The sequence below is a fragment of the Hemiscyllium ocellatum genome, chromosome 6 (assembly GCF_020745735.1).
Source record: "Hemiscyllium ocellatum isolate sHemOce1 chromosome 6, sHemOce1.pat.X.cur, whole genome shotgun sequence".
Lineage (NCBI taxonomy): Eukaryota > Metazoa > Chordata > Chondrichthyes > Orectolobiformes > Hemiscylliidae > Hemiscyllium > Hemiscyllium ocellatum.
In genome coordinates this window covers 105,082,155-105,109,284 of record NC_083406.1, presented here as the reverse complement: position 1 = coordinate 105,109,284, position 27,130 = coordinate 105,082,155, and the positions used below count along the sequence as shown (strand labels likewise).

Genomic DNA, 27,130 nt, shown 5'->3' with positions numbered 1-27,130 from the left:
AAATTCTCAGCCTATCTGGCGCTGAAACACTCATCAGTGCTTTTGTGATCCATCAGCTCAACTCATTTCATCTTCTCATGGATAGGTCCCCAGTGTCCATGAACATTCTGCAACCCATTATACATCCTGCTTGACCATCATCCCTATCGTTACTGATATGTGTTGGCTTCCAGCCACCACCCCATCTTCAGCCAGAATCTTAAACGTGTGCCTTAAAGCAGTCATGACCTCGGACTATTTTAATACACCCCTGCAGTCTTCCCCTCTATTTCTTTCATTTAACTCTTTTTGTGCTTTACCTTCTTCCTCCACCCCACATCCTTCGGTCCCTGAGACTTCCATCTTGGAATTTCTTACTCAATGATTTCAAAAGGAAGTGAAATTCTCCATGAAAGGAAGTAAGCTGGAGGCAGATTGGGATGGACACATTAATCTACTTCGAGTCTTCATGGTGCCGATGGGCCAAATGGCCTCCAGCTGTGCCATTTTGACTCTAAACCCTCGATCTGACCATGTTTCTTTAGACATCCATCTAAACCCATCCCATTGACCACCACACTCGTCTTTCTTTTTGTTCAGTCTCCATTTTGTTCCCAATCCTCTGTGAATGAAGCATCTTGGGACATTGGGCTGTGTTCATGGTGATGTGTAAGCGGAGGCTGTTACTGCTGTTTTTTGCTTCATGTTCAATAGCAAGTGTTTTAGAAAGACGAAGTAAATGGAGATCTGTTGGTGTCCACAGCACTTGGGCAATAATTTTCTTCTTTTTTGTTTCAGGCAGTAATGGCAAGTGACTTTGCCATTGCACGGTTTCGACATTTACAAAAGCTCTTGCTGGTTCATGGGCATTGGTGTTACTCCAGGTTGGCCAACATGGTACTCTACTTCTTCTATAAGAATGCAGTAAGTTATGAGCTATCATCTTTTTTGGACAGAATTTCGCTTTTTGCTGTCTCATGATGTGTTGACGTCATTGACTGAGTCCATAATCATTGCTTATCCCTAATTCCCCTTTCGAAATGGTGTTGAGCCACCTTCCTGAACTACTGCTGTCCTTGAAGTGTAGAGACACCAACAGTCCTGTTAGGGAGGAAGTTCCAAAACTTTGACCCAACGAAAGTGAAGGAAGTGTGGTATATATCCAAGTCAAGTGATCTAGAGGGGAGCTTGTAGATCATGGTGTGCCCATGCATCTGCTGCTCTTATCTTTCTCACTCTAGAGGCCATAGCTTTGCACAAGGAGCCTAGGTGAGTTGCTACCGTCCATTTTGGAGATGATACATGCTGCTGTCACTGTGACTCCATGGTGGATCTTTTTGTTCAGTCTCCATTTTGTTCCCAGTCCTCTGTGACTGAAGCATCTTGGGACATTGGGTTGTGTTCAGCAGCAACAGCTTCCACTTACACATCACCATGAACACAGTCAAGGGGTCTGCATCGTCCTGGATAGTGTCAAACGTTTTGAGGTTTGCTGGAACTATACTGATCCAGGCAAGTGGAGAGTATTCAGTATGTTCGTCTGAAACTAGATAGAAAGGAGAGACTGGATTGATAACAGCAGTAAAATGGCTCCAAAATATAGCCAGTGTAAGCACCTGTGACAATTTCATTAGCCAGTCAGTCATAGAGTCATAGAGATGTATAGCACAGAAACAGACCCTTTAGTTCAACTTGTCCATGCCGACTAAATATCCAACCCAATCTGGTCCCACCTGCCAGTACCTGGCCCATATCCCTCCAAATCCCTCCCTCCAAACTATTCATATACCCATCCAAATGCCTTTTAAATGTTGCAATTGTACTAGCCTCCACCACTTCCTCTGGCAGCTCATTCCATACACGTACCACCCTCTGCGTGAAAATGTTGCCCCTTAAGTCCCTTTTATATCTTTCCCCTCTCATTCTAAACCTTTGCCCTCTAGCTCTGGATTCCCCCACCCCAGGAAAAAGACTTCGTCTATTTATCCTATTCATGCCCCTCATAATTTTGTAAACCTCTATAAGGTCACCCCTCAGCCTCCGCACTCCAGGGAAAACAGTCCCAGCCTATTCAATATCTCCCTATAGCTCAAATCTTCCAACCTTGGCAACATCCTTGTAAAACTTTTCTGAACCCTTTCATGTTTCACAACATCTTTCTGATAGGAAGGAGACCAGAATTGCACGCAATATTCCAACAGTGGCCTAACCAATGTCCTGTACAGCCGCAACATGACCTCCAAATCCTATACTCAATACTCTGACCAATAAAGGAAAGCATACCAAATGCCTTCTTCACTATCCTGTCTACCTGCGACTCCACATTCAAGGAGCTATGAACCTGCACTCCAAGGTCTCTTTGTTCAGCAACACTCCCCAGGACCTTACCATTAAGTGTATAAGTCCTGCTAAGATTTGCTTCCCCAAAATGCAACACCTCACATTTATCTGAATTAAACTCCATCTGCCACTTCTCAGCCCATTGGCTCATCTGATCAAGATCCTGTTGTAAGCTGAGGTAACCTTTTTTGCTGTCCAATACACCTCCAATTTTGGTGTCATCTGCAAACTTAGTAACTATATCTCTTATGCTCACATCCTATTGTATCTTTAAGTAGATTCCTGTTGGTGAAATGCAGCATCTTGGGTCTGTTAGCAGGTCAGTGATAATATTGTGAGTCACATTCTAAAATCAGGTTCATTTTTATAATGCATGTATATTTGATTGTCACACTGCACCATTCCATTTCCAAATTTTATCTGCAGCAATTACTTTGTGTTTTGCTTCAGGCATTCGCTCGTGAACATGTTTAATTAGCCAATCTGTGTGCAAAATATGTAGAGTAGTTAATGAGAGTAATTAAAACACACATAGACCTGTCTGGTTCACAAGAGAAAGCACCAGAAGATGTTAGAAATGTACAGCAGGTACATTAGCATTCTCTGGAGGTGAACTGATGGATGTTTTAGTCATAACCTTTCATCAGTGAAATCCCTTACACTCTGACCTGTTATTCTCAGTCATATTGATTGACTGTTTCTATTTTTATCCTGCTTTTGCTGCAATTATGCTCTGTTTATTTCTGTGCCCAAGCTGTTCATGTTTTATTCTTCAAGCCCCCAATGGCAAATAGTGAGAGATTGAAGTATCTAAAATTTAGGACACTCGTGCCCAATTTCACCTCTTCTATTTCTCTCAATCTTTTGACAGCATGTGCAAAACCCTGTCTGACTGTTTTCATTTCATCCTGATTTGGTGCCAAACCCATATTCCTGACCTTGCTGTTGAATCTGGATTCTGTACATTTCATTCTGAAATGGCTCGTCCAAGTTTCCTTCCCCTCACTACGTGGCAACATGTTCCACGCATCAACAATCCCAAAGTGAAGCCGACCTCCTCAAGCTGCCTTCAGCTTGTGAATTCTTTACTATGCCTTTCAGTACCTTTGTCCCAAAGGACGCCTCATTATGCATGACATGATGTTTTTCTGACCGTGCAAGAGCCTGGATGTTTTGTTCCAGCATCATCAACGTTAAATGATATTACTCGTTTTGAAACTGAAGGAAGCAGCAGCAAAGCCAAGCATTGTTACATGGGAACAGGAAAGGGCTGCTAATCGCCTTGAGCCTGACCCTGCAATTGTTCCCCACCTGTGACCTAACTTCATATTCAGAGGAACCTCAATTATCCGAAGGATGTGGGCGGGGAGAATTTTGTTTGGTTAATCGATTGATGGATAATCAAATGCTGGATAACATGGTTCAGACAAGCATCGGGACCTTGTGATCTTGCCGGATAACCCAATGTTCGGGTGATCGAATACGGGATAATCAAGGTTCCTCTGTAATTCACTTTGCCCCATTTTCTTCAAACACTTTGTGTAGACAGTAAAGGAATGCCACAGCATGAACTTTCAGGCAATGCTTTTTAAAGTTGGACACAACAAGCTGTTGAAATGCCTGCTGTAAATCATGTGCATTCTGGCATTGAGCTATGGACAGTTTCCCAGTAATATGGTCAACACCAGTTGGCTACAATACAGTCAGTCCCTTCATCTCCAAGTCATGGTTACAGATCATAAATGGTTAAGGGCCCAACATTGATTCCTGCAGTGCTCAATTAGTTACAGCTTGCCAACCTGAAAATGTCCCATCTAGAAGGTTCACGCGATGAATTCCAGGCTTGAAAGGCTTGTCTTATGAAGAGGAATTGAAATGTTTAGGCTTATACTCACTGGAAGAATAGAGATCTAATTGAGGTATGCAAGATGCTCAAGGGCATTGACAGAGAGACAGAGTGGAGCAGACTAGAATGAGAGATCACAGTTTTAGGATCAAGTGTAGCAGATTTAAAACAGAGATGTGGAGGAATTATTTATTTCAAACAGTCACAAATCTGTAGAATTCACTACTCCAGAGTGCCAGGACACTGTCATCTCCTCCTTAAATTCATTCAGTTTCTTCATTCGTGGTGAGTTGAAGGGTGGTGAGGAACAATCAGGAAAGTGGAGTCAAGGCCAAGATGAGTTCAGACATGATTGTATTGAATGGCAGAGCAGGCTCGTGGGCTGAATTGCTTACTCCTGCTCCTCATTCTTATGTTTTCATTTGATTTACTTATTGTCACATGTATTTATTACAAATCCAGTGAAATCTGTTGTTGAGTTTTGCCACTTTCAGGCACCATCTCGACACAGAAAACAAACCAAAGCACACACTGTTAAGCCAGAAAAATAAACAATAAAGTTCATCTTATAGTCTTATCTCAAATAAAGTTATTTATCCATACTGTCTGTTTCCTGCAACTTATCCATCCTCTACTCATATTAGTATGTCACCTCAAAGCGGCACCGTGGCACAGTGGTTAGCACTGCTGTCTCACAGCACCAGAGACCCGAGTCCAATTCCTGCCTTAGGCAACTGTCTGTGTGGAATTTGCATGTTCTCTCCGTGTTTGCGTGGGTTTCCTCCGGGTGCTCCGGTTTCCTCCCACAGTCGAAAAATGTGCCGATTAGGTGAGTTGGCCATGCTAAATTGCCCGTAGTGTTAAGTGAAGCGGCAAATGTAAGGGAATGGGTCTGGGTTGGTTGTTCTTTGGAGGGTCGGTGTGGACCTGTTGGGCTGAAGGGCCTGTTTCCACGCTGCAAGTAATCTAATCTAATCAAAATCAAGAATGTCTTATCTTCTGCATTAACTTTGTTTTATCAGCTCCTTATCAACGACCTTTTGGAAATTAAAATACTTTGCATCCCATTCCTCCACCTTGCTTGTTGTATCCTCATAGATCAGAATTCCTACAGTGTGGAAACAGGCTATTCAGCCCATCAAGTCCACACCGACACTCTGAAGAGCATCTAATCCTGCCCCACCCCCTACCCTATCCCAGTAACCCCACATTCTCATAGCTAACCCACCTAGCCTGCACATCTCTGGATGCTGTAGGCAATTTATCATTGCCATCCACCTAATATGCACTTTCTTTGGACTGTGGGAGGAAATCAGAGCACCCAGCAAACGATGGGAGAATGTGCAAACTTCACACAGTTGCCCGGGAGTGGAATCAAACTCTTTTCCCTGACACTGTGAGGGGCCACAGTGCTAACTACTGAGCGACCAGTATCATGCCAATATCTGATAAATCTGTTAAACGTGATTTCCCCATCACAAAATCTGTGTCTCAGAGAACTTGACTCAGGCTATATGACAATTTTCTCAATATCTTACTATTACCTAACAATCATGGATTCTAGCATTCTCTCAATGATAGATTTTAGACTAACTGACCCAGCAGTCCCTGATTTCTATCCTCCTCCTTTAGTGCTTAGAAGTTTGACATTTATAGTTTTTCAATCTGAGAATTTTGAATGATTAAAATCAAGTCATCCACTCTTCTTGTAATTACTTCCATTTTAGACCCTAGCATGCAGCCCATTAGGTCCAGGACACGTGTCAGTCTTTGATTGTGCTAGTTTTCTCTGTAATGTTTTTCATTAGCGATTATAATTGGAAATGTTCCTCTTCCCATTCTGCCTGTTGATTTTCTATTATTCATGGGGTGTTTTGTTCCTATATGGACGCATCCAAAATATTCGTTCAAAGCCATTTCCTTGTTGCACATTATCAATGCTCAATTCTCACCCTCTAAAGAGATTGAGGTTTACTTTAGCTACTCTCTTCCTTTTTATGAAACAAAGAACTGCACGTGCTGAGGATCTGAAACAAAAATTGCTGGAGAAACTCAGCAGGCTTTGCAGAATCTGTGGAATAAAAGCAGAGTTAATGTTACTCTCTATTTTCCCACCACAGATGCTGCCAGACCTGCTGAGTTTCTCCAGCAGCTTCTGCTCTTTCTTTTTTATGTTATCTTAGAAACCTTTAGTGTCCTTTTAAATTTTTTTTTGCTAATTTTCTTCCAAAGTCTAATGTAATCACTTTTTAGCAATTTTTTGCTTATTTCTTAAATGATCTTAATCATTTAGGCTACCATTAATCTTTGCAATTTCTTTCAATTTGATACCATCCTTAACTGCATTCGTTATCCACAGATGGTGCATCCTTCTTATAGTGTCTTTATTTAGCATTTAGTGTCATGAAATATCTCCTTTACTGTCTGCCTATGCTTCTGTATTCACTTAACCTTTTTCCCATTCCACTTGAGCTAACTCTGCCTTCATATCCTTCTTCTATTTATTTGTTAGTTTTAGACCCAAATTTTTCACCCTCAAACTTCTGAAATCCTTGTATGTTACAACCAGTCTTATCTAAACAATCATTTACTCTGAGGTCATTAATCAATTATTTGTCAATACACAATACCAATTCTAAATCAGCATGTTTCCTGGTTGATTCCACAACATGCTTCAAAGAAACTGTCCCAAAAACCCTCTTTGAGCTCATGTGCCAGATCACATCTGTTAATTTAATTAGTCTAATCCATATGAAGATTAGAATCTCTCACAATTCACAGATGTTAGTGCTCCTGGACTGTCACTGTGAATGTTCAAAAACATCCACTCTGTTTGTATATGAAACAAGTACCATTGCACAAAGTTCTTTTCATCATTTATCACTGTACGCGCAGTAACATTCAGCTCTTTAACCTGGATCCACTACCTAGACAGGGACATGAGACCAGTAGGTATGTTATTATTAACCTAATTTCTCCTCTTGTTCATAGAATTAGAAGGGTTTTACATTCTTTGATCCTTATCTGATGTCTCTCTGATCTTCGCACAAGCTGCTGCAACTGCACAGCAGCACAGTCACTGCTACCTGCCTTTGTATAGCGCCTTCAGTGTAGAAAAATAACATGACAATTCTCAGATGCATTTTTTTTTAATTGCCCCACTGTGATATCATCATTGCTGCACGTTACTGTTGTTATATTCTTTATTTGTATTTTCAAGCCCTTTCAAATGATTTAGTTCTTATCTGTACCTAATCTAGCACTCCTGTTTAATATCAGCTTGCTTTTAGAATCATAGAGATGTACAGACCTTTCAATCCAACTCGTCCATTGGAGATATCCTAAATTAATCTAGTCCCATTTGCCACCATTTGGCCCATATCCCTCTAAACCCTTCCTACTCATAAACTCATCCACGTGCCTTTTAAATATTGCAGTTGTACCACCCCCAATCACTTCCTCTGGCAACTCAATCCATACACGCACCACCCTCTGTGTGAAAAGGTTGTCTATTAGGTCCCTTTGAAACCTTCTCCTCTTACCTTAAACCTATGCCCTCTAGTTCTGGGCCCCCACTCCAGGAAAAAGACCTTGTCTATTTATCCTATCCATGCTCCTCATGAATAAACCTCTATAAGGTCACCCCTCAGCCTCCGAGTTCTAATTCGTATGGTCATAGTGGTAGGTTCCTCATTGTTTGAGTATGATGAAACGATAGGTGATTTGCTTAACCTCCTTCCCAGCAGTCTATCCGTCACAGATGGGTCTGCCCATGACAGTATCAATCATCTCATAGTCATTGAACAGAGGAAGTGCCATCTTCACATTGAGGATGGACTCCATCATACAGTGTGGCATTACCTTCGCAGTGAATGAGACGGATCTCAAACTGATCCAGCAACTCAAATAAGGCATCCATGAGGTTGAGTGGGCCATCAACAGCAACTGAATTATACTCGCCCACAATCTGCAACCTTGTGGCTTGGCATATCTCCCAATCTGTCTTTACCATCAACCCAAGTTCGATGAAGGGTGCATGGGGATATGACAGGAGCAGGACCTGACATACCTAAAACTGAATTGTCGGAGTGTCGGAGGTTTAAGGGTGACCTTATAGCGGTTTATCATATCATGGAAAGGGTGAATAGCCAAAGTGTTTTCCCCAGGTTGGAGGAGTCCAAATCTAGAGGGCATAGGGTCAAAGTGAGATGGGAAAGATTTAAAAGGGGCAACCTTTTCACCAGAGGGTGGTGTGCGAAAGGAATGAACTGCCAGAGGAAGTGGTGGAGACTGGTACAATTACAGCATTTAAAAGGCATCTGTAAGGGTACATGAATAGGAAGGGTTTAAAGGGATATGGGCCAAATGCTGGCAAATGGGACTAGATTAATTTAGGATGTCTGGTTGGCATGGATGAGCTGGACCGAAGGGTCTGTTTCTGTGTTGTTTAGCTCTATGATTCTAATTAGGGATAATTGTCATAAATGATGCCACAACCTGCGAAACTCTCATGCCATAGACAAATAATATTAAATACTTACCAATGAAATTTGAATAAAGTGGAGGATTTGGTATTCTCTTAGTTGCTGTATACAGACAGATAGGAGCTGCTGTGTCCGGTGTTACTCTGTTTTCACACTGTACTTCTGTCTGCTGAGGAATTTTCAATGTGACTCAAGCCGTGGTTTCACTTTAGGGCAAGGCGTTAAAAATTACTTTGGTCAGTTTTGAACACAACCTGTCATTGTTTCTCTTCACCATGTTGACCCGTAATTCTGTGAGGTATTTCCTTCAGAAACTGTACTCTGTGGTTAATATCCAAAAGGTGCTGCACTTAACACTGTATAAAGATGTTACTGTTCAATTTACCAAGCAGAACTTTCTATTTTTTTTCAGATGTTTGTTGCTCTTCTATTCTGGTATCAATTCTTCTGTGGATTCTCAGGATCAGCCATGATAGACCAGTGGTACCTTATCTTCTTTAACCTTCTATTCTCATCAGTTCCTCAACTCATCACTGGAATACTTGATAAGGATGTGTCAGCAGAAACCTTGTTGGCATTACCTCAGCTTTACAAAGGTGGACAGCATTCGGAGGTACTTGGAGGACCACAGCGCTAAATATTAAACTGAAAAATACATTTGAAATTCAGTATACTATTAGTCACATTATTTGTAACATAATGTTCTCAACAAACCAATCAGAGTTGATTCTATGTGATGTTATAAGACAAAAAACTGGGTTTGCTCTTAATCTGAAACACACTGAAGACACTGGCAACAATGGATTTAACATTTAGTGACCCTTTTTCAGATTATATTCTTCTGTATTCTAGTTATATTTTGAAATGTTAGATGAATGTTATTTAGTACTGTAGGTTCTGTCAAGTGGAATGGTCAGGTGGTTTCAGATTTAGTGTTTAAACTAGTTTTAAAAGGGCCCTTGGTGCAAACTGTAGTCAACCTCAACAAGATTTGGGGATCCAGGTGCATATCTCTTTAAAATACCACAAGATACAGTTTTTAATGTTCCTCAATAGTTTGCCTTTGCTATCTATTTTCTGTCTTTATTAACTTTTTAAATCTTCCACCGCTGGATTCTGAATTTATCCCGGTCTTTGGGATTATCATGAACTTTTGCCTCCTTTTCCTTTCACCGTAACGCTCTCCTTAACTTGTTCAGTTAGATGTGGTTAGTTTATCTCTCTTTTGGAATTGTTCCTCCTCACTGGGATACATTTTGCTGAGTTTCATGAATTACCTCTTTAAGTGCCTGCTTCCTGCATTTCCTGCTAATCTATCTGTCCAGTCCACTTTAGCTATATATATATATCCTCATTGTAATTCTCTTTATTTAAGTTAAACACTCTTATTTCTGACCCAAGTTCCTCCCTCTCAAACTGAGTATTCAATTCTATCATATTATGATCATAATTTCTGAGGGAATCTTTTACTTTGAGGTCATCTATTAAAGTTGTCTCATTACCCGTCCAGTTCCAGTTTAGCATGTTGCCTGGGAGACACCAAGGAAACTATCCCTAATGCATTCTATGAATTTGTTGCCATTGGTACCCTTTCCATTTTGTTGAACCCAATCAGCTTGAATTATTGTTCCATAATTATTGCTTTATTCTTTTAACACATTCCGGTTGTTTGTTAATTTATAGCCTTTCCTACACTGTGGCTACTGTTTGAGGGTTTATGCATTACTCCTTTCAATGCCTTCCATCCCTTCTTGTTTCTCACTTGCACCCAAACGGATTCTATATCGTCCAAGTCTAGATTATATCTCTCAATTGTCCACATTTCAACTCTTGTTAACAGTGCTACCCTCCCCTTCCCTCATGTCTTTCTGTAAAGTAAAATGTCCCTGAATGTTCAGTTCACAGTTTTGAACTCCTTCCAACCATGTCTCCGTAATGGCCGCAAGATCCTATCCATTTGCCTTGATTTGGAGGACATGGTATCTTAGCTCAAGCAGGAGGAGTGAACATACTAATAAGGATATACATCATACAAGACACATGTTAGACCCTGTCTGGAGGATTGTGGGCAGTTCTGTGTGCCACATTGTTAGGAAGGATGTGAACCCATTAGAGAGAATTCAGAGGCAGTTTATAAGAATGAGGAACTTCCATTATGGGGATAGAGGGAACAAGTTGGGTCTGTTTTCATTGAAGAGAAGACAGCTGAAAGGAGATGTAATGGAGGTTTTCAAAATCATGAACTGACTGGATAGATAGGGAGAAGCAGTCCCCACTCATAAAGGGAACAAGAATAAGAAGGCAAGTATCTAAAGTGATCTGTAAAAGAAGTAAGTATGAAGTGAGGAAAGGTTTTTTCATGCAGCAAGTTGTTGGGATGTGGAATGCTCTGCCTGATGGAAGCATTCGGAGGGGAGCGGCATTAGATGGTTAATAATGTTCAAGGATATGAGAAAAAAGCAAGAGATTGATTCAAGGTAAAGATTCTCAATTAACGAGCTGGGGTAAGCACAGTGGCCTGAATGGCCTCCTTCTGTGCCACAACATTTTGTGATTCAGTGATCCCGCCGCACCATGGCCCTATACAGTCTGAGGAAGAAAAAGGCAAAATCTACTTGTGCAAAAGTTTGACATATCGGAGTTCCAAATGAGCAGTTTTACAGACCCTTGGAACTCGGTTTGAAGTAAGGATGATATACAAAAACGTTGTTGTGGTTCTGTTCGCCGAGCTGGAAGTTTTTGTTGGAAACGTTTCGTCCCCTGGCTAAGCGACATCATCAGTGCTTTGGAGCCTCCTGCGAAGCGCTTCTTTGATGTTTCTTCCGGTATTTATACATGAACATCAACTAGCCACGAAATGACACGACCAGCTATCCCTAGTAGCCACACACACAGACAACAAGCAACATGAATTCGACTGGGAAAACACTACTATCATAGGGCAAGCCAGACAGAGAACGGCCAAGGAATTCCTAGAGGCATGGCATTCATCCACAAACTCCATCAACAAACACATCGACCTGGACCCAATATACCAACCACTACAGCGGACAGCTGAAACTGACAACCGGAAGCGACAAGGACAGACCACTATAAATACCGGAAGAAACATCAAAGAAGCGCTTCGCAGGAGGCTCCAAAGCACTGATGATGTCGCCTAGCCAGGGGACGAAACGTTTGCAACAAAACTTCCAGCTCGGCGAACAGAACCACAACAATGAGCACCCGAGCTACAAATCTTCGCACAAACTTTGAACGAAAATGTTGGCAGCCAAATTGACTGGCAGAACAGGTTTGAAGAGCTGAATGGCCCACTCCAGTTTCTAAGTTCCAAAGTAGGTGCAAAAAGCAATAGTAACAATCATTTTCTCTATCTAACTTCCCCATCAGCATATTAAAAATCTTGTGCAGCAAAATAGCTCACAGCATTGAAGAGCTGTGTAGTGCCTACGTGCACAAATGGAGAAATTATGATTTATTTTGAATGAGATGTATTGAATTGCAGTTTGAAAGTGGTGTTAGTTTTCATTGTTTTGCTAACTATATTAGAACATCAGTGCTTAGCTATTAGTTTGAAGTTTGTCCACATTCTCTTCATTCCCTTAATTGGCCTTCAAGGGCACATAACAGATGTTGCTGACGTGACCTTTTGGGCAGATGAAGCTGCGAATTCTCCCACCCCCACCCCAGTCCCTGCTTAAGAAATCACAGAACCAAATTGTGCATAATTTCATATTCAGTAGTTCCCCGTACCTGCAAGGGATATGTTCCAGGATCTACCGTGGAAGCCCAAAACCACAGATAGGAGTGAACCTATTCATTTAAATGGGAAATTTACTTTCCCGGCAGCACCCTCGCTCCTGGTTCTGGAAGGTTCCCTGTAATATATTCAGACAGTGATAAACCATGGATAACTGAAACAGTAGAAAACAATTCTGTTCATACAGGGGCTGCTCTGTATTGCAAACACCTTCCTTGCCTCACAGTTAAGCACTTATTCATCGTGCCATTCTTAATCCTCTTTATTTCCCTTCATGTTGCTGCTAAGTTCAGAAGTCCACCTTCAGCCCAATGTGGTAGGTTAGTTTAGGTCTCAGATTCCACAAACCTCGCCCTGCTTTGAAGAGCAGTGTATCTGAAGACCTATGATTCAATGTTTTTGCTTTTTTACCCTAAAGCTGAAGGCTGTTCTCAGACCTGAGCTTGTTGGTTTGTCATGATAAGGAGATGCCAGTGTTGGAGTGGGGTGTACAAAGTTAAAGATCACACAACACCAGGTTATAGTCCAACAGGTTTAATTGGAAGCACTAGCTTTCGGAGGGTTGCTCCTTCATCAGGTGGGCGGCATGGTGGCACAGTGGTTAGCACTGCTGCCTCACAGCGCCAGAGACCCGGGTTCATTTCCTGCCTCAGGCGACTGACTGTGTGGAGTTTGCACATTCTCCCAGTGTCTGCGTGGGTTTCCTCCAGGTGCTCCGGTTTCCTCCCACAGTCCAAAAACGTGCAGGTCAGGTGAATTGGCCATGCTAAATTGCCCGTAGTGTAAGGGTATGGGTGGGTTTCGCTTTGGTGGGTCAGTGTGGACTTGTTGGGCCGAAGGGCCTGTTTCCACACTGTAAGTAATCTAATCTAATCTAGGTCACCTGATGAAGGAGCAGCACTCCAAAAGCTAATGCTTCCAATTAAAGCTTTTGGACTATAACCTGGTGTTGTGTGATTTTTATTTAACTTTGTTGGTGTGTGATGCTGAAAACACTGAGGAGTTTTTCCAACGTTTTCAGACCACCAGCACCTAGTGAAATATTTCCACGATCATTTTTATGCCACAGCTAACATTCATCTATTTCTTCGGCTCTTCACTTATTGATAAACGAGGCAGTAATCTGAATGAAACTGCAAGGAGTAAACTGGACTTAGAAAGAACAGATCTCTTTACAGACCAAGCTGTCACACACTTAACACTTGTTGGTTCAATCTGCATTAATGTCAATGGTACCCTCTGCATGAAATGAACCTTTCTGTTAATTTGCTCTTCTAGGAATACAAGCCATACATGTTCTGGATGAACATGATTGATGCGCTCTACCAAAGTCTGGTCTGCTTCTTCTTTCCTTATTTGGTAGGCCTGTTTTCTCTTTTGGCTGAAGAAAATTTATGTAAATTTATTACTCTTGAAGCAAAAATCACATGTGGCTTTGAATTTTTTTTTCATCTTCTCTGTTGCAGGCATACCAGGATTCTGATATTGATGTTTTTACGTGGGGAACACCCATCACCACGCTGGCTCTGTTCACAATCTTAATGCACTTGTGTATTGAAACTAAGACTTGGGTAAGGAGTCATTTCCCCTGTGTTGTCCTTTTAGATTCAGATTACCTACAGCAAAGAAACAGGCCATTTGGCCCAACAAGTCTACACCGACCCACCAAAGAGGAGCTCACCCAGCCCCATTCCCCTACCCTATATTTACCCCAACTCTTGCACCCAACACGATGGTAAATTAGCACGGCTAATCCATCGCGCCTGCACATCTTTGGATTGTCGGAGGACAGCTACACAGACACAAGGAGAATGTGCAAACTCCACACAGACATTCAGCTGAGGCAGGAATCGAACTTTGGATCATGGCACTGTGAGGCAGCAGTCCTAACGACTGACCCACCGTGAAGCCTTATGGTGCTTGCAAAGGCAGTGCAGCCTGTCCCACTCCTCTCTTTCTTGTTGTATCTTTGGAAAGAAAACATAGTTTTGAGTTTCTTCACTTGGGAAAAAACTCAATAAAATCCCACTTTGCAGAACTCAGTCAATTTGCTGGAGTTTGATGGTATGGGACAGAATTGCTGGCTGAGCAAAGAAAAACTGCAGACACCTCTCATAATCTGATTCAACACACACCGCTGGGCACACTCAACGTGTCTCCCTATGGATCTGTTTCCAGTTTCTGTTTCACACGGAATATAGAATACAACAGGATGTCTCCAAAACAAAATCCCTGTATTTTTGCTTGACTGAATCAAATTCCTCAGTGTTAAGGACTTATTAAAATGAGGGTAACTGCTCATCAAAGTTTATCAGGACCCTTTGCTTCCTTAGGGCTAGTGCAATAAGCAATTCCTTTGCATCATCTCTACACCTGTCACCACTCTCCCTGATGTCTGAAGCCTGCATGGTAAACATTTTAAGCATACAAAAAATCTGGCTAATGAAATGCACAGCTATTTGTGAGCGAGGTCAGATTTTAGCTGACTTGAAGTAACAGCTGAATTTGACTGTACACTTCTGTAACCTTTCAAGATAGTGGAACACCATGTTAAAAATAATCAGTAATCTGTATAAAATGTGTTTTGTCAATGTGAATTGGCCATAATGCGATTGACAAATTGTAGATGCTGTTTGGTTTATCGCAAGCTTTCAACAGGGGTATGGGTATAGCGATTTTCTATAGCATAATTTTCTATAACGATTTTCCCGTAGCCGGATTTTCTATAGCGTAAGATTGCACAAGAATGGAATTATTGCGTTATACCAGGAACATCTGTATGGTCCTCGTGATTTTACTCACAATGGGCCGAATGATGTCCTTCTATACAGTGAGATGGTATGATGTCAACTATTCCTCTGATCAGACCCTGAGAACCTTGACCAAGTGGTTTCTCACCTGCAAGTGAGATCTCAAATATATTCTCTTGCCCCGCCCCTCTCTTTCTCATCCACATGCTGCCATTTAGTCATCTAAAAGCCGCAAGCTCCAAAATTGCCACCTTAAGTCCCTGTCCCCTTCACACCCTCTATTTTAGACCTTCCTTATAAACTGTAACTTTGACCAATGTTTTGTTCAACCTTCCTTTGGCTTGCTGTCCATTTTGTCCATGAGGCATTTGGAGTGCCATGTGGATGAATGTTATCGTTGCTCTCCACTATTTTGATACAGCAAATGAACACTATCACAAAAAGAATGGGAGTTTAATGAGGAAGACTGCCAATGCAAACTGTTCATTGATAGAACAAGAAGAGGCAAGAGCCTGTCTGAAAACGCATTCACTGGACAAAGTTATAGTCAAGCCTATTTGGGTCAGGACTACAGTTAAACCTTAAGACCCTGGACAACACATTGGTCTTTTTGTTACAGCTAGCCTTTTCCTATTGCTAAAAGACTTTAACTTCTTAGATCAAGATGAGTTTGAAAATTCAGTCCTTTGGGCTCACATATTGAGCAATAAACTAGAACAGAAGCCTAAAAGGTGACTTTTGTAGAATAGTGCTAATATATTTAGAACCTCTGATCAGCTGTCTAAAATGTCAAACTGTGAGGTAAATAATTGTTATCTCTTTATTAGTTGCTAAGACTGAAATAGTTCAATGTGCGAAAAGGATCAAATTACTGTCTTTTATGTTTTCAGACTTGGATGCATGTTGCCTCCATAACTTTCAGCATCCTGCTGTTCTTCACTGTTGCATTAAGTTATAATGCAGCCTGTCCTACCTGCTACCCTCCATCCAATTCCTACTGGACCATGCAGAGGTTGATGACAGATCCCAAGTTCTATCTGATTTGTATTCTTACACCAGTGGCAGCCTTGCTACCAAGGTAAGTATGGATTGTGATGATATTTTCCGATTAAAATGACACAGACTGGAACCAACCCAATGAACATTCTGCTGGATAGACTGATATAGCTGATAGGAGGTGGAGTTGAAGTGGGGTGACGGGTGGGGATTTCCCCAGGTTTTCCCAGGGGACAGGTAGGGCTGCAGACCAAATGCTCCATCCACAGATTTAGGCTAATCCAAAGGTTCAAGGTCCTGCTTCAGGACAAGTCGAGCTCCCCACTGTTTGTGATGGCACAAGGTGCTCCCTGTACGTTGGAGTTGAGCTTCTCTGGAGCTGGTTGGGAGGGGCGAGCCAAAGGATTCCGTCATCATTGCCGTTTAACACCTTCAGAGGTACCGCGCCCCCCAAAGGCAGCCTCCTGGTCACCAGCCTGCCTCAGTAGTGCCCAGCTCTCTCTCTCTCTGATTGACCTGACAGCATCAATAATTTGGTTGTGGGTTGGAAGTGATCATTCATTTGGTTGGTTTGGGATTTGTTTCACTGCCAGTCACACTGTCAGGAGAGCAGGCTAGGGCCACCCAACCATCCCTTGTCTGTCTTACAAAATCCACTGGAAAATCCTGCCCGCTGTCTGTACTGTAGAGGACAGAGGGAGATGGTGGCCCAGTGGCAGTATCACTGGGCGAGTAATGCAGCATCTCAGGCTAATGTCTGTATTCAAATCCTAGCACTGATTCTGTTTGAATTTAATTCATTCATCTGAAATTCAGAGCTAGTCTCGGTAATGGTGACTGTTAAATTATCATGGATTGTTGAAAAAACCCAGCCAGTGTCACTTACTGAAGGAAATTTGCTGTCTTTACCCAGATTGGCCTACATGTGATTCCAGACCAACAGCGACGTGTTGATTGTTAACTGCCCACTCAGATCAAGGGCAATTATGGATGGGTGATGAGTGTTGGCCTCACTGGTGGTGTCCATATCTCATGGAAGAATAGAGCAAATGGGTAGCATAAAATAGCTACAGTGTAGAAACAGGCCATTCAGCCCTTCACCACTCTGAAAAGCATCTCACATAAAGTCAGTTCCCTACTGTACCCCTGTAACGCATTTCCCAAGGCTCACCCACCTAGCCTGTACATCCCTGGACACCATGGGTAATTTAGCATGGCCAATTCACCTAATCTGCACATCCTTGGACTGTGGGAGGAAACTGGAGCATGTGGAAGAAATCCATGCAGACACGGGGAGAATGTGCAAACTCCACACAGACAGTCACTCAAGGGTAGAATCGAATCTGGGTCCCTAGCACTATGAGGCAGCAGTGCTAACCACTGAGCCACCATGCTGTCCCATATCAGTTGCTTATAGATTTGTACAGATTTAGGAGGAGAGCGCCAAGCGGAAGTTCTCATCAGGTCAACGTTAACAGTGAGTTGGCTTTTTTTTGTGTTTTTAAAAAGCCATGGTATGCAAGTTAATAGTGTTATCCTGACAATGGGACAGTGAACAATCAAGTGGAGCAGTGCATGCACCTTTAAATTCATAAATAGCACATTTTTCATCTTAGTAGTAGATGTTGCAGTCCTGGCAACCACACAACCACGTGCACAGAAGCATCATTTGTGACCTCTGACCCTGTGTCAGGAAATGGTAACTGCTGAGAAGCAGGGAGGATAGTGCTGACTTACTATCAATAAACCTGTCCAACTCACTGTCCTGAGTCAGATATGGGAGTATTATGGGTCCAATTTTCACACATTTCATGATCCTGGTAAGAACAAATAAAAGGGCTTTCAACTTCCTCCAGGTAGAATTTTGCACAAGGTTGTGTGTCAGGGGAGGTGTGTTTTTAAGCCCTGATAATGTTGAGGCAAGTCAGCAGTAGCTGCTATTCCGTTCGCATTACAGATAAGGGACAACAGGAGGCCACTCAGCCCTTCAAATGTGCTCAGCCATTTAGTATGATCGTGGCTGGCCTGATTTTGACCTTAACTCTACATTGTTGCATGCCTCCAATAATCTTATATTGTCCTAGTAATCATAATTTTTCTCTCCTCCCCACTTTGACATGCGGACTTCCGTGACTATATCCAAGCTTTGTCTGAGTTTTACCCAAACTCCCTTTTCCATTTCCCTTCAATTCAGCAAGTACGGCATCCCACAACTCAGCTGACCCAAGGACAGACAGGAAATTGATGGAAGCAGAATGAATATCATTACCCTTTTTGTTTCTTTCCCCTCTCAAAACTCTGGTTGCTAAACATTGCAATGTGGAGCACGCTTAAAGATGTTTGAAATGGGATGGCTTATGCATTGTGTGTCTGATGATTTGTAGGAATCCAAAACAAACTGGCAATGGAGTTCTGAGCTTTTGAGTCAGTAGTTGTAATAAAAAAGATAGATGAATATTGCGGATGTGAATTGTTCTTTTACAAGGTAGTTAATACATTACATAGTCATCATTGATGAATGGATTGTATGTAAGTGAAAGTGGCTTTCAATTGTTCTTTTAATTTGCCCAGCTATCTCAAATGTTTGCTCGGTTTCTGTTCTAATATCTTGCAATTGTTTTTCTTTTCTCCTTTGGGGAAACACCTTTCTCTAGGTACACATACCGAATATTTCAAGGCACGTTGTTCCCCACTCCAATCCAGCAGGGCCGTCAGCTGGACAGACTCCAGCCCGCGGCTTTCAATCAGGCTCACGGATGGAACAGACAAGGCAGTTGGCCAGTCACATCGAAACCTGACTTGGTGATGCCACTTTCGAAGGACTCCGGGATTGGTGCTGATGAGTCCTCAATCAGCACTGGCCAAAGTGTCCCCTTGGATACAAACCAAATCTCAAATGGACCATTCAGTCACCAACATGCACCTGAGTTACAAGAAATCAGCTTGCCGACAATGAAGTTGACGGAAGGTGCAAATTACTCCCTTCCAAATGGTTGTTCATCATCTGTTTCTCTTCGAGATGCACAGTCGCACTTGCACGGGCTTCAGAAACCTGGGTTAGTGACAGAGTTGTCTTGCCCAACAGATGGAGTTCGATTGAACGCATGTTCTGACGTGGACCCTTCAAATTTACATTTACTAAACTATCGGCCATCAGCAGTACCTCCTAATGACATAGTGTGTTTTTTACATTCCTCCTCTCACCTTGGTTTACAGACACAGACAGTGGAACGTCAAAACTCAGTGCCAGATAACACAGAGCGAGAGTGTGGGAAACTCTCCGCAGAAGTGTTTCCAGACACTTCCCAAGCCTCAATCTGTACGATTCCAACAAACTCATTGGAGGAGAGTTCTTTGGAAATGACTCCATTGTAACCAATGGCCATCTTAAGTGCCTTGAATTTTTGCACAGTTTCAGTCTTTCTTATAAAATTTTATATTTAATGTTAGATCATCTTTTCATGAACGCTAAATAAGAGAATATGTATTTTATAATTTGCACATGTGGAATATAGAGAAAAGTTGTGCGGAATTTAATATATAACTGACTGAACTAGTGCTTTTACCAAAATACAGCTTGCATGAGCAAGTTGAGCGAACAGTTCCATATCTCCTACTTAAATACTGTGCCTAAACAAATTTCTGCATCCCATCCCAACTTCCTTTCCCCCCTCCAAGAGTAAGAGCCCCACAGCAGAAAATTGAGACAGCTCTGAGGTAGAGGGCATAGTTTAAAGGTGAGAGGAGAAAGATTTAAAAGAGAGATAAGGGGCAACTTTTTCGCACAAAAGCTGGTGTGTGTATAGAATGAGCTGCCAGAGGAGGGGATGGAGCTGGTACAACATTTAAAAGGCATCTGGATTGGTACCTGAATAAGAAGGATTTAGAGGGACTATGGGCCAATTGCTAGCAAATGGGACTAGATTAATTTAGGATATCTGGTCAGCGTGGATGAGTTGGATCGAAGGATCTGTCTCCATGCTGTATATCTTTATGACTCTAAGACAATTTGAGTTTTTTGTCTTTGTTTACACATCAATGATCAAAAGGAAGCAGTTCACTATGTTAGTGGTACCACAAAACCGAGCAGAAAATGTCACAATATTATGAAGTCTGAAACCTATCAGGATCCCCCACCCCCAAACTAATAATACCTGTTATGTATGCAACACACTGTAATATATACAACACTCCCTTCACACTGTTTGCTGATGAGAACTTGAGTTAGTAATGGAAACAGCCATTTGTAAGCCTCTCACGCTGTAGTTGCGTCCCTCTCCACCCTGCCTCCTGTCCCTGTGCATGTAGCAATGCAACGTCTTCTGAAGATGCTCACGCAGCAGCAGGAGTAGATCACTTGCCCATGCTGCCCTGTGAGATCGTGGCTGATCTGCATATGCCTGCTTTGGCTATTTACTACCTTTCCTATAGCTTACTGAGCTTGGCTAACACAATAACTTGAAGTCTGTGTTGTGTGAGAATGAGTTCCATATTTCTAGCACTTCTGGTATTAAGAATTGATTCCTAATTTCTCTACTGAATGGTCTGGTCTCATTTTAAGGCTATAGGTTTAGCTCGCATAAGTAGTCGCCATTGTCCCAGAGGACCATAAGGCTGCTGTCTCATGAGAGATAAAGAGACAACTAGTGATGAGTTTAACTTGAAGGTCACCTTGCCTCAAGTGAGAAATGAGCTTGAGAAGGCAGGACCTTCATGGTAATTTTAGTTGACCCCATAGCTCCAGTCGTCTGCCAGAAGCAAATCCACCTTCACCTGCGCATCACAGTTGGTTTTGATACACTCAAAACCAAGGGAAATTGAAACATGCGGCAGGGAACAAGCCATTCTGCCCATTGAATCATGCTGGTGGTCTTCAGCCCCTCTATTATCTGACCTTATCAGCCAAACCTTTCACTCCCTCCTCTCTTCAACCAGCTTTCCCAGAACTGCAACATTTGTTGAATTTTGCTACTGGAGGAGGACCATCTTTATTTTAAGTAAAAGATAAATATGAAATCCTCTGCTTTAATTGCCTGGCTCAGTGCTTGCTTTTGATTGGGGAAGAGTGCACGCACAGAGGATAGAGAAGACGGTATGGGAAGGTAGTAGTGGTGGGTTTCAGTTGGAGGTGAGTGTGTAAGAAACAGGTGGAAACCTAAAAGCTGAAAGACTTCCTTTCTGCCAGCTGAAAGACTTGCTGTGCTTCAATAACTGAACTGTGTTTTGAAATGTCTTCCTCTTACCCACACTAACCACCTCCTGCAAACAAAAAGGTGCATTTACGATCATTTTGAAGACCTATACCAGTTGGAATAATGAAAAACAGAAAACGTCTGTCTGATTAGTGGCAGGAGACGGAATAAAACAACACCAATGTCGTTTATAAATGATGATGTGTGAGGCAGATAGTCACACATGGTGAAAGGTGTAATTGTGATGTTGCTTATGTTTCACTCATCATTTCGTGCCATCCATTTCTGGTGCAAACTAGAGTTAAGATATTGTAGGATAAAATTACATGTAAATTTTGTTTGGAGACTAAGCGTTATGGTAGCTTTGTAATTTGGTGTTGCCTTTTTTAACCCTTGAGGTGCCATTGATCCCCAAGAAACAGGAAAGAGTATTTAATGTTTACAGGTGGTGATGGTTTAGACTATTTATTAAATGAACCCTAAATAAGGCTAAAGATTGTACATAATAGTGGGATTATATTTCAGATGTTGAATAACGGTAAAAGATGTTGCAAATCGGGCCTTGTGCTGCAGCAGGAAAACTAATAGTTCTCGTAACCCCAACTGAAGAAATAGTGTATTCAATTACTATACCCATAAGGAGATTACATAGTCTAAAGGTTGCTATGTATTCCATAATAATACTGTTGTACTGGTACCAAACATTGCACTGACCAGCAAATGGGGAAGCAGTGATGTCTAAACTTGTAACCCAGTGTCCCTGTTTAATGTTCCAAGGACATGGGTTGATTTGAATGACAGATGGTGCAATTAGAATTCAATAAAAACCTGAAATTAAAAGTTAGTTTAATGACGACCATGTAACCAGAGTTGTAAAAACCCATCTGGGTTTTTCACTGGTATCCTTTAAGGTGGAAAACTATTGTCCTTTCCAGTCTGACCTACATGTGACTCCAGATCCACACCAATGTATTTAACTTTTAACCACTCTTTGACATGGAGGAGAAAGTGAGGACTGCAGATGCTGGAGATCAGAGTTGAAAATGTGTTGCTGGAAAAGCGCAGCAGGTCAGGCAGCATCCAAAGAGCAGGAGAATCTACGTTTCGGGCATAAGCCCTTCTTCAGGATTCCTGAAGAAGGGCTTATGCCTGAAACGTCGATTCTCCTGCTCTTTGGATGCTGCCTGACCTGCTGCGCTTTTCCAGCAACACATTTTCAGCTGTACCCTCTGACATGGCCTTGCAAGCCACTCGGTTCAAGGGATTAAGGATAGGTAATAAATGCTGCTTCAACCAGCAACACCATGAATGTATGAATAAAAAATTCTAAGAAGAATGATCTAGGCTTTAATATGATTTGGTCTGATTTTTAGCCAATTCATCATCTTATTTGAAAGCAATGATTAATAAACTTGTTACGGTTGACAACAGATTTTCAACAGCAAAGTACAGAAGAGCATTCCAAATAAAAGGGTGGAATTAAATGCCTCCACTGCAGTGAGCTGGGAGGTGACAGGGTGTGTGTAACATTGTTGGATGGTGGGGGCTTGTCACCTTTCCTGAGATTTCAGCGGCAATGAGGGAGGTGTCTGACAATCCACCCCCTCCACCATTTGTCCTAATTATGGCCCTTACATAGTCTCCTTCCGCCAATGCTGGTAACTTACATGGAGTTGGAGGGGCAGACCACACACCAATAACCTGGTAGTTACCTCTTTTAGAAGCCAGGGTGTCCCTGTGCTAGACGTGAATTTGCATTATATTGAACCATGTAGTCTCAATTCCTATTGCTCAATCGCCTTTTCTCCCTGCAGTCTCCCAGTGCAAAGAAGCTTCTCTTGCCTTCTGTTCTAAATCTGTGCATGTAACCTCATGCTTGCGACCCTTTTATTCTAAGCTCCACAAATATTGGGACTACTCTCCATCCACCCTGTTCCCTCCTCTCATTGTGAACAGAAAGATTTAAAAGGGAGTGAAGGGGGAACCTTTTCACGCAGAGGCTGGTGTGTGTATGGAATGAACTGCCAGAGAGGGTGGTCGAAGCTGGTACAACATTCAAAAGGCATCTGGATGGGTATATGGATAAGAAGGGTTTAGAGGGATATGGACCAATTGCTGGCAAATGGGACTAGATTAATTTAGGATATCTGGTCAGCATGGAAAGGTTGAATTAAAGGGTCTGTTTCCATGCTGTACATTTCCATGACTCTAAGACTTCTGTTGGATTAACCTGTATTGTCTCAATGAGGAAAACTCTAAAAATTAGAGTTTCCTTGGAGTTGTATTTTCTTTTATAAGGTAGAATATTAGTTTGGCCTGTGCCTCCTGCAGAGAATATTCAAAGGTTGTCGAACAATGGTTTACCCTGTGATTTTACAATGTGATGGGGTCAGGAGGTGATCGCCAAATCTATCACAGGCAGCATGAAAATGGAGCTACCATGCTGCTGGCATTATTCAGAGCTACGTTCTCGCTGTCACTGGTGAGCTGACTCATGGCGGATGGAAGATGGACTTTCCTTCAGCTGTAGCTTTTTATTCTTAAACTATTCAAAGTGGCACCAGATTGTGGCAGCAGTTAAAGCCTTTCACGGTATTTTACTACATCGCCCCCGCAAAATGCAAGTGACAATAAATCCTTCAATTCATTTAGCCAAATGAAATAGGCAGCTGCTACTTCTTTCTAATGGCTCGATACACTTTAGTGTGGACTTCAATTCTGGAGTCCTACAGTTTACAGTTTTATACCATTAAAATAGAAAATTTATTGCCAGACTTAATATTGCTTCATTTGTATCTCCAAGAATTTAGAAATTCAGACTCAGTTAATAAATGTCAACACTTCATGTTTAATTGCTTCAAACTTCAAGTTATTGCAGACTGATTTTGCTTCTTAAAGTTAAAAGCAAGATTACTGCATCACTCCAACCATCACTAATTCTTATAGAGAGCAAAAACACCTTCCGTCTCCTGACTTGTCTTTCTCCTGCAATGTCAAGAATGTAAAATAATCATGGGTTAGTCCCATTTTCCTCATTCCTTCCAATCTTGGTGTAGCCTTGGCTTTATTTTACTCTTCCTCTGCTTTTTTTACTCTTCCTCTGTTCATAACTTTGTGTTGGTACTAATCATGTTGTTTAATTCCAATGATTTGTCTCACTGACATGCCTGACATTTTTCTGTCTTTGACAGTTGCCCTGACAGATTGCTTTTTAGTTTACAAATGTTTGTTCTGTCAAACTCCTCAGATGTTAACTCAAAACTACAGCTTTAAATTGTCTATCGAGGTGGGTTTTACATTGACTAAAGCCTTGCAGCTGTTTTTGTTGTGTGTGTGTCACGGAGAGAGAATTGGCAGTAGAGCAACATCTGCAAATAAGAAGATAATGGCATGATTTTTTTTCCTGTTGATGTTGAGTGATTCTAACATTTAAAGCCAAAGCAATGCTCTCTTTCAAAGAAGTGGAAAATTCCACATGTTTGAATTCCAGGTCTTTTATCACGGACATTTAGACAATAGCATTCTTTTGGACTTGCTGTGGAAGCAATCTAACAGAACATTGAAAAAGGATTTAGATGATAATTTAAATGGGAACAGTGTGCAGGGGAAAGGAAGGTTAACTGAGTCAAAATGCTCAGAGACAGTGCAGACACAATGGGCTGAATGGCTTCTTTCTGCACTTTATCAACTCTGCTTTCGGTGATAAATGTCAGGTACGATGGTGTGGATATGTGTTGTCATTTGGGTCCTGTCAGCAATGTCAGACATTACTGCAAACATTTTTAAGGCTTGCTTTTCTAATCAAGTGCCTTCTTAATTGAAAAACAACTGTGGAAATGAAACAAGTTAATTGAGAAAAGTTTAAACACAGTGCTTCAATAAAAACTTACATTTATACAGCAAATGTCCCATATAAGATATATTAAACAAAGCAAATGTCCCATATAAGATATATTAAACAAAGCAAATGTCCCATATAAGATATATTAGGGAATTAGACACCCAATATTGGAAACTACACCCAATCTTTAGTTATCAGCTAGGTCTTAAAAACATGTACAAATTGGGAGGAGAGGGAAGCCTACTCTGCCATTCAATAAGATCATGGTTGATTCATTTGTGTTTGGAATTCTACGTTCCCATCTACCCACAATAATCTGTGGCCCCCTTGCCTAACAAGAATCTAACTACCTCCATCCTTAAAAATATTCAATGATCCCACCTCCACAGTCTTCTGAGGCAGTGAGTTTTAAGGTTCCACGATACTCTGAGAAATACAGTGTCCCTAAAAGGGAGACTCTTGATTTTTAAATGATCCCCCTTAGTTCTGGACACATCCACATGAGGAAGTATCCACTTTAGCAAAAGGGTGCACATTTTCCTACATTTCACTCAATTTTCCAGATTTTTCCAACTAACTCAACCTATTTATATACGTTTTCAGTCACCTTGTGTTTCCTTCATGTCACACTTTAAGACTGGTCTTTGCATCATCTGAAAATTGAGCTATCAAGCCTTTGTTCCCTCTCCCTAAGTCATGGTTATCAATTCTAAAAAGCTGACATCCCTGCAGGACTCATCAAATCTTGTCAACTAGAAGAAGACCCATTTAGTCTTTTTGCCAGAGCAGTGAGGAGTGAAGCGAGGGCTTCCGGGAAGGGTGAGTTTTCCCACATAAAAAGGGACTTACCTCGGGAGTCAGGCCTCCATTTTGCCAGAGCGGCGAGGAGAGAAGGAGGAGTGAAGCTGCCAGGAAGGTACGGGCTTAATTTATATTTGGGCAATGACTAAACCCGAGATACTACACATGTAGTATCTCCTTCCCGCATCCCTCCTCTAACCAGAAGAAAAATACCCTGTAAGGTAAGGCTTTTATTATTATCTTTCTTTTTCATTTATTTAAGTGCATTGTTTCGTTTTAGTTAGTTCATATGAAGCTAAGCTTACAGTGGCAGGGGATCTCAGACCCGTGGCATGTGTCTCTTGCTTGATGTGGGAGCTTAGGGACGTGTCTGACATTCCTGTCTCTTACACTTGCAACAAGTGTGTCCAGCTTCAGCTCTTGTTTGACCACATGATGACTCTGGAGCTGCGGATGGACTCACTGTGGAGCATCCACGATGCTGAGGAGGTGATGGATAGCACGTTTAGTGAACTAGTCACACGGCAGGTTACAATTGCTGAGGGAGACAGTCAATGGGTGACCAAAAGAAAAAGAGTAGGAAGGCAGTGCAGGTGTCCCCTGCGGTCATCTCCCTCCAAAACAGGTATACCATTTTGGATACAGTTGGGGGAGATGGCTCACCAGGGGAGGGCGGCAATTGTCAAGATCATGGCACCATGGTGGGCACTGCTGTTTAGAAGGGCAGGAAAAAGACTCATAGGGCCATTGTCATGAGGATTCTATTGTGTGGGGAGTAGATAGGCAGTTCTGTGGCTAAGAATGGGACTCCCGGATGGTATGTTGCCTCCCCGGTGCTCAGGTCAGGGATATCACTGATTGGCTGCAGAGCATTCTAAAAGGGGAGGGTGAACAGCCAGTTGTCTTGGTGCATATAGGCACCAATGATATAAGTAGAAAATGAGATGAGGTCCTGAAAGAAGAATTCAGGGAGCTAGGAGAGAAGTTAAAGAGGAGGATAGTGATCTCAGAATTACTACCAGTGCCACATGCTAGCCAGTGAAGAAGTTAAAAGATAGGCAGGCTGAACACGTGGCTTGAGAGATGGTGTAGGAGAGAGAGAGTTGTTGGACATTGGGACCGGTTCTGGGGAAGGTGGGAC

At 42.0% G+C, this 27,130-nt stretch overlaps 1 protein-coding gene across 1 annotated transcript in view; it reads left to right on the top strand.

Moving 5' to 3' along the window:
• Window positions 1–22,430, top strand: part of atp10a (ATPase phospholipid transporting 10A) — a 175,709-nt gene extending 153,279 nt beyond the window's left edge. The window contains exons 16-21 of the mRNA XM_060826997.1: window positions 778–903; window positions 9,062–9,262; window positions 13,688–13,768; window positions 13,876–13,980; window positions 16,050–16,237; window positions 18,810–22,430. Of these exons, the coding sequence (XP_060682980.1) occupies window positions 778–903; window positions 9,062–9,262; window positions 13,688–13,768; window positions 13,876–13,980; window positions 16,050–16,237; window positions 18,810–19,530 (1,422 nt within the window). The 3' untranslated portion in view covers window positions 19,531–22,430. The remainder of the gene's footprint in view (window positions 1–777; window positions 904–9,061; window positions 9,263–13,687; window positions 13,769–13,875; window positions 13,981–16,049; window positions 16,238–18,809) is intronic.
• The last annotated feature ends 4,700 nt before the right edge of the window (window positions 22,431–27,130 follow it).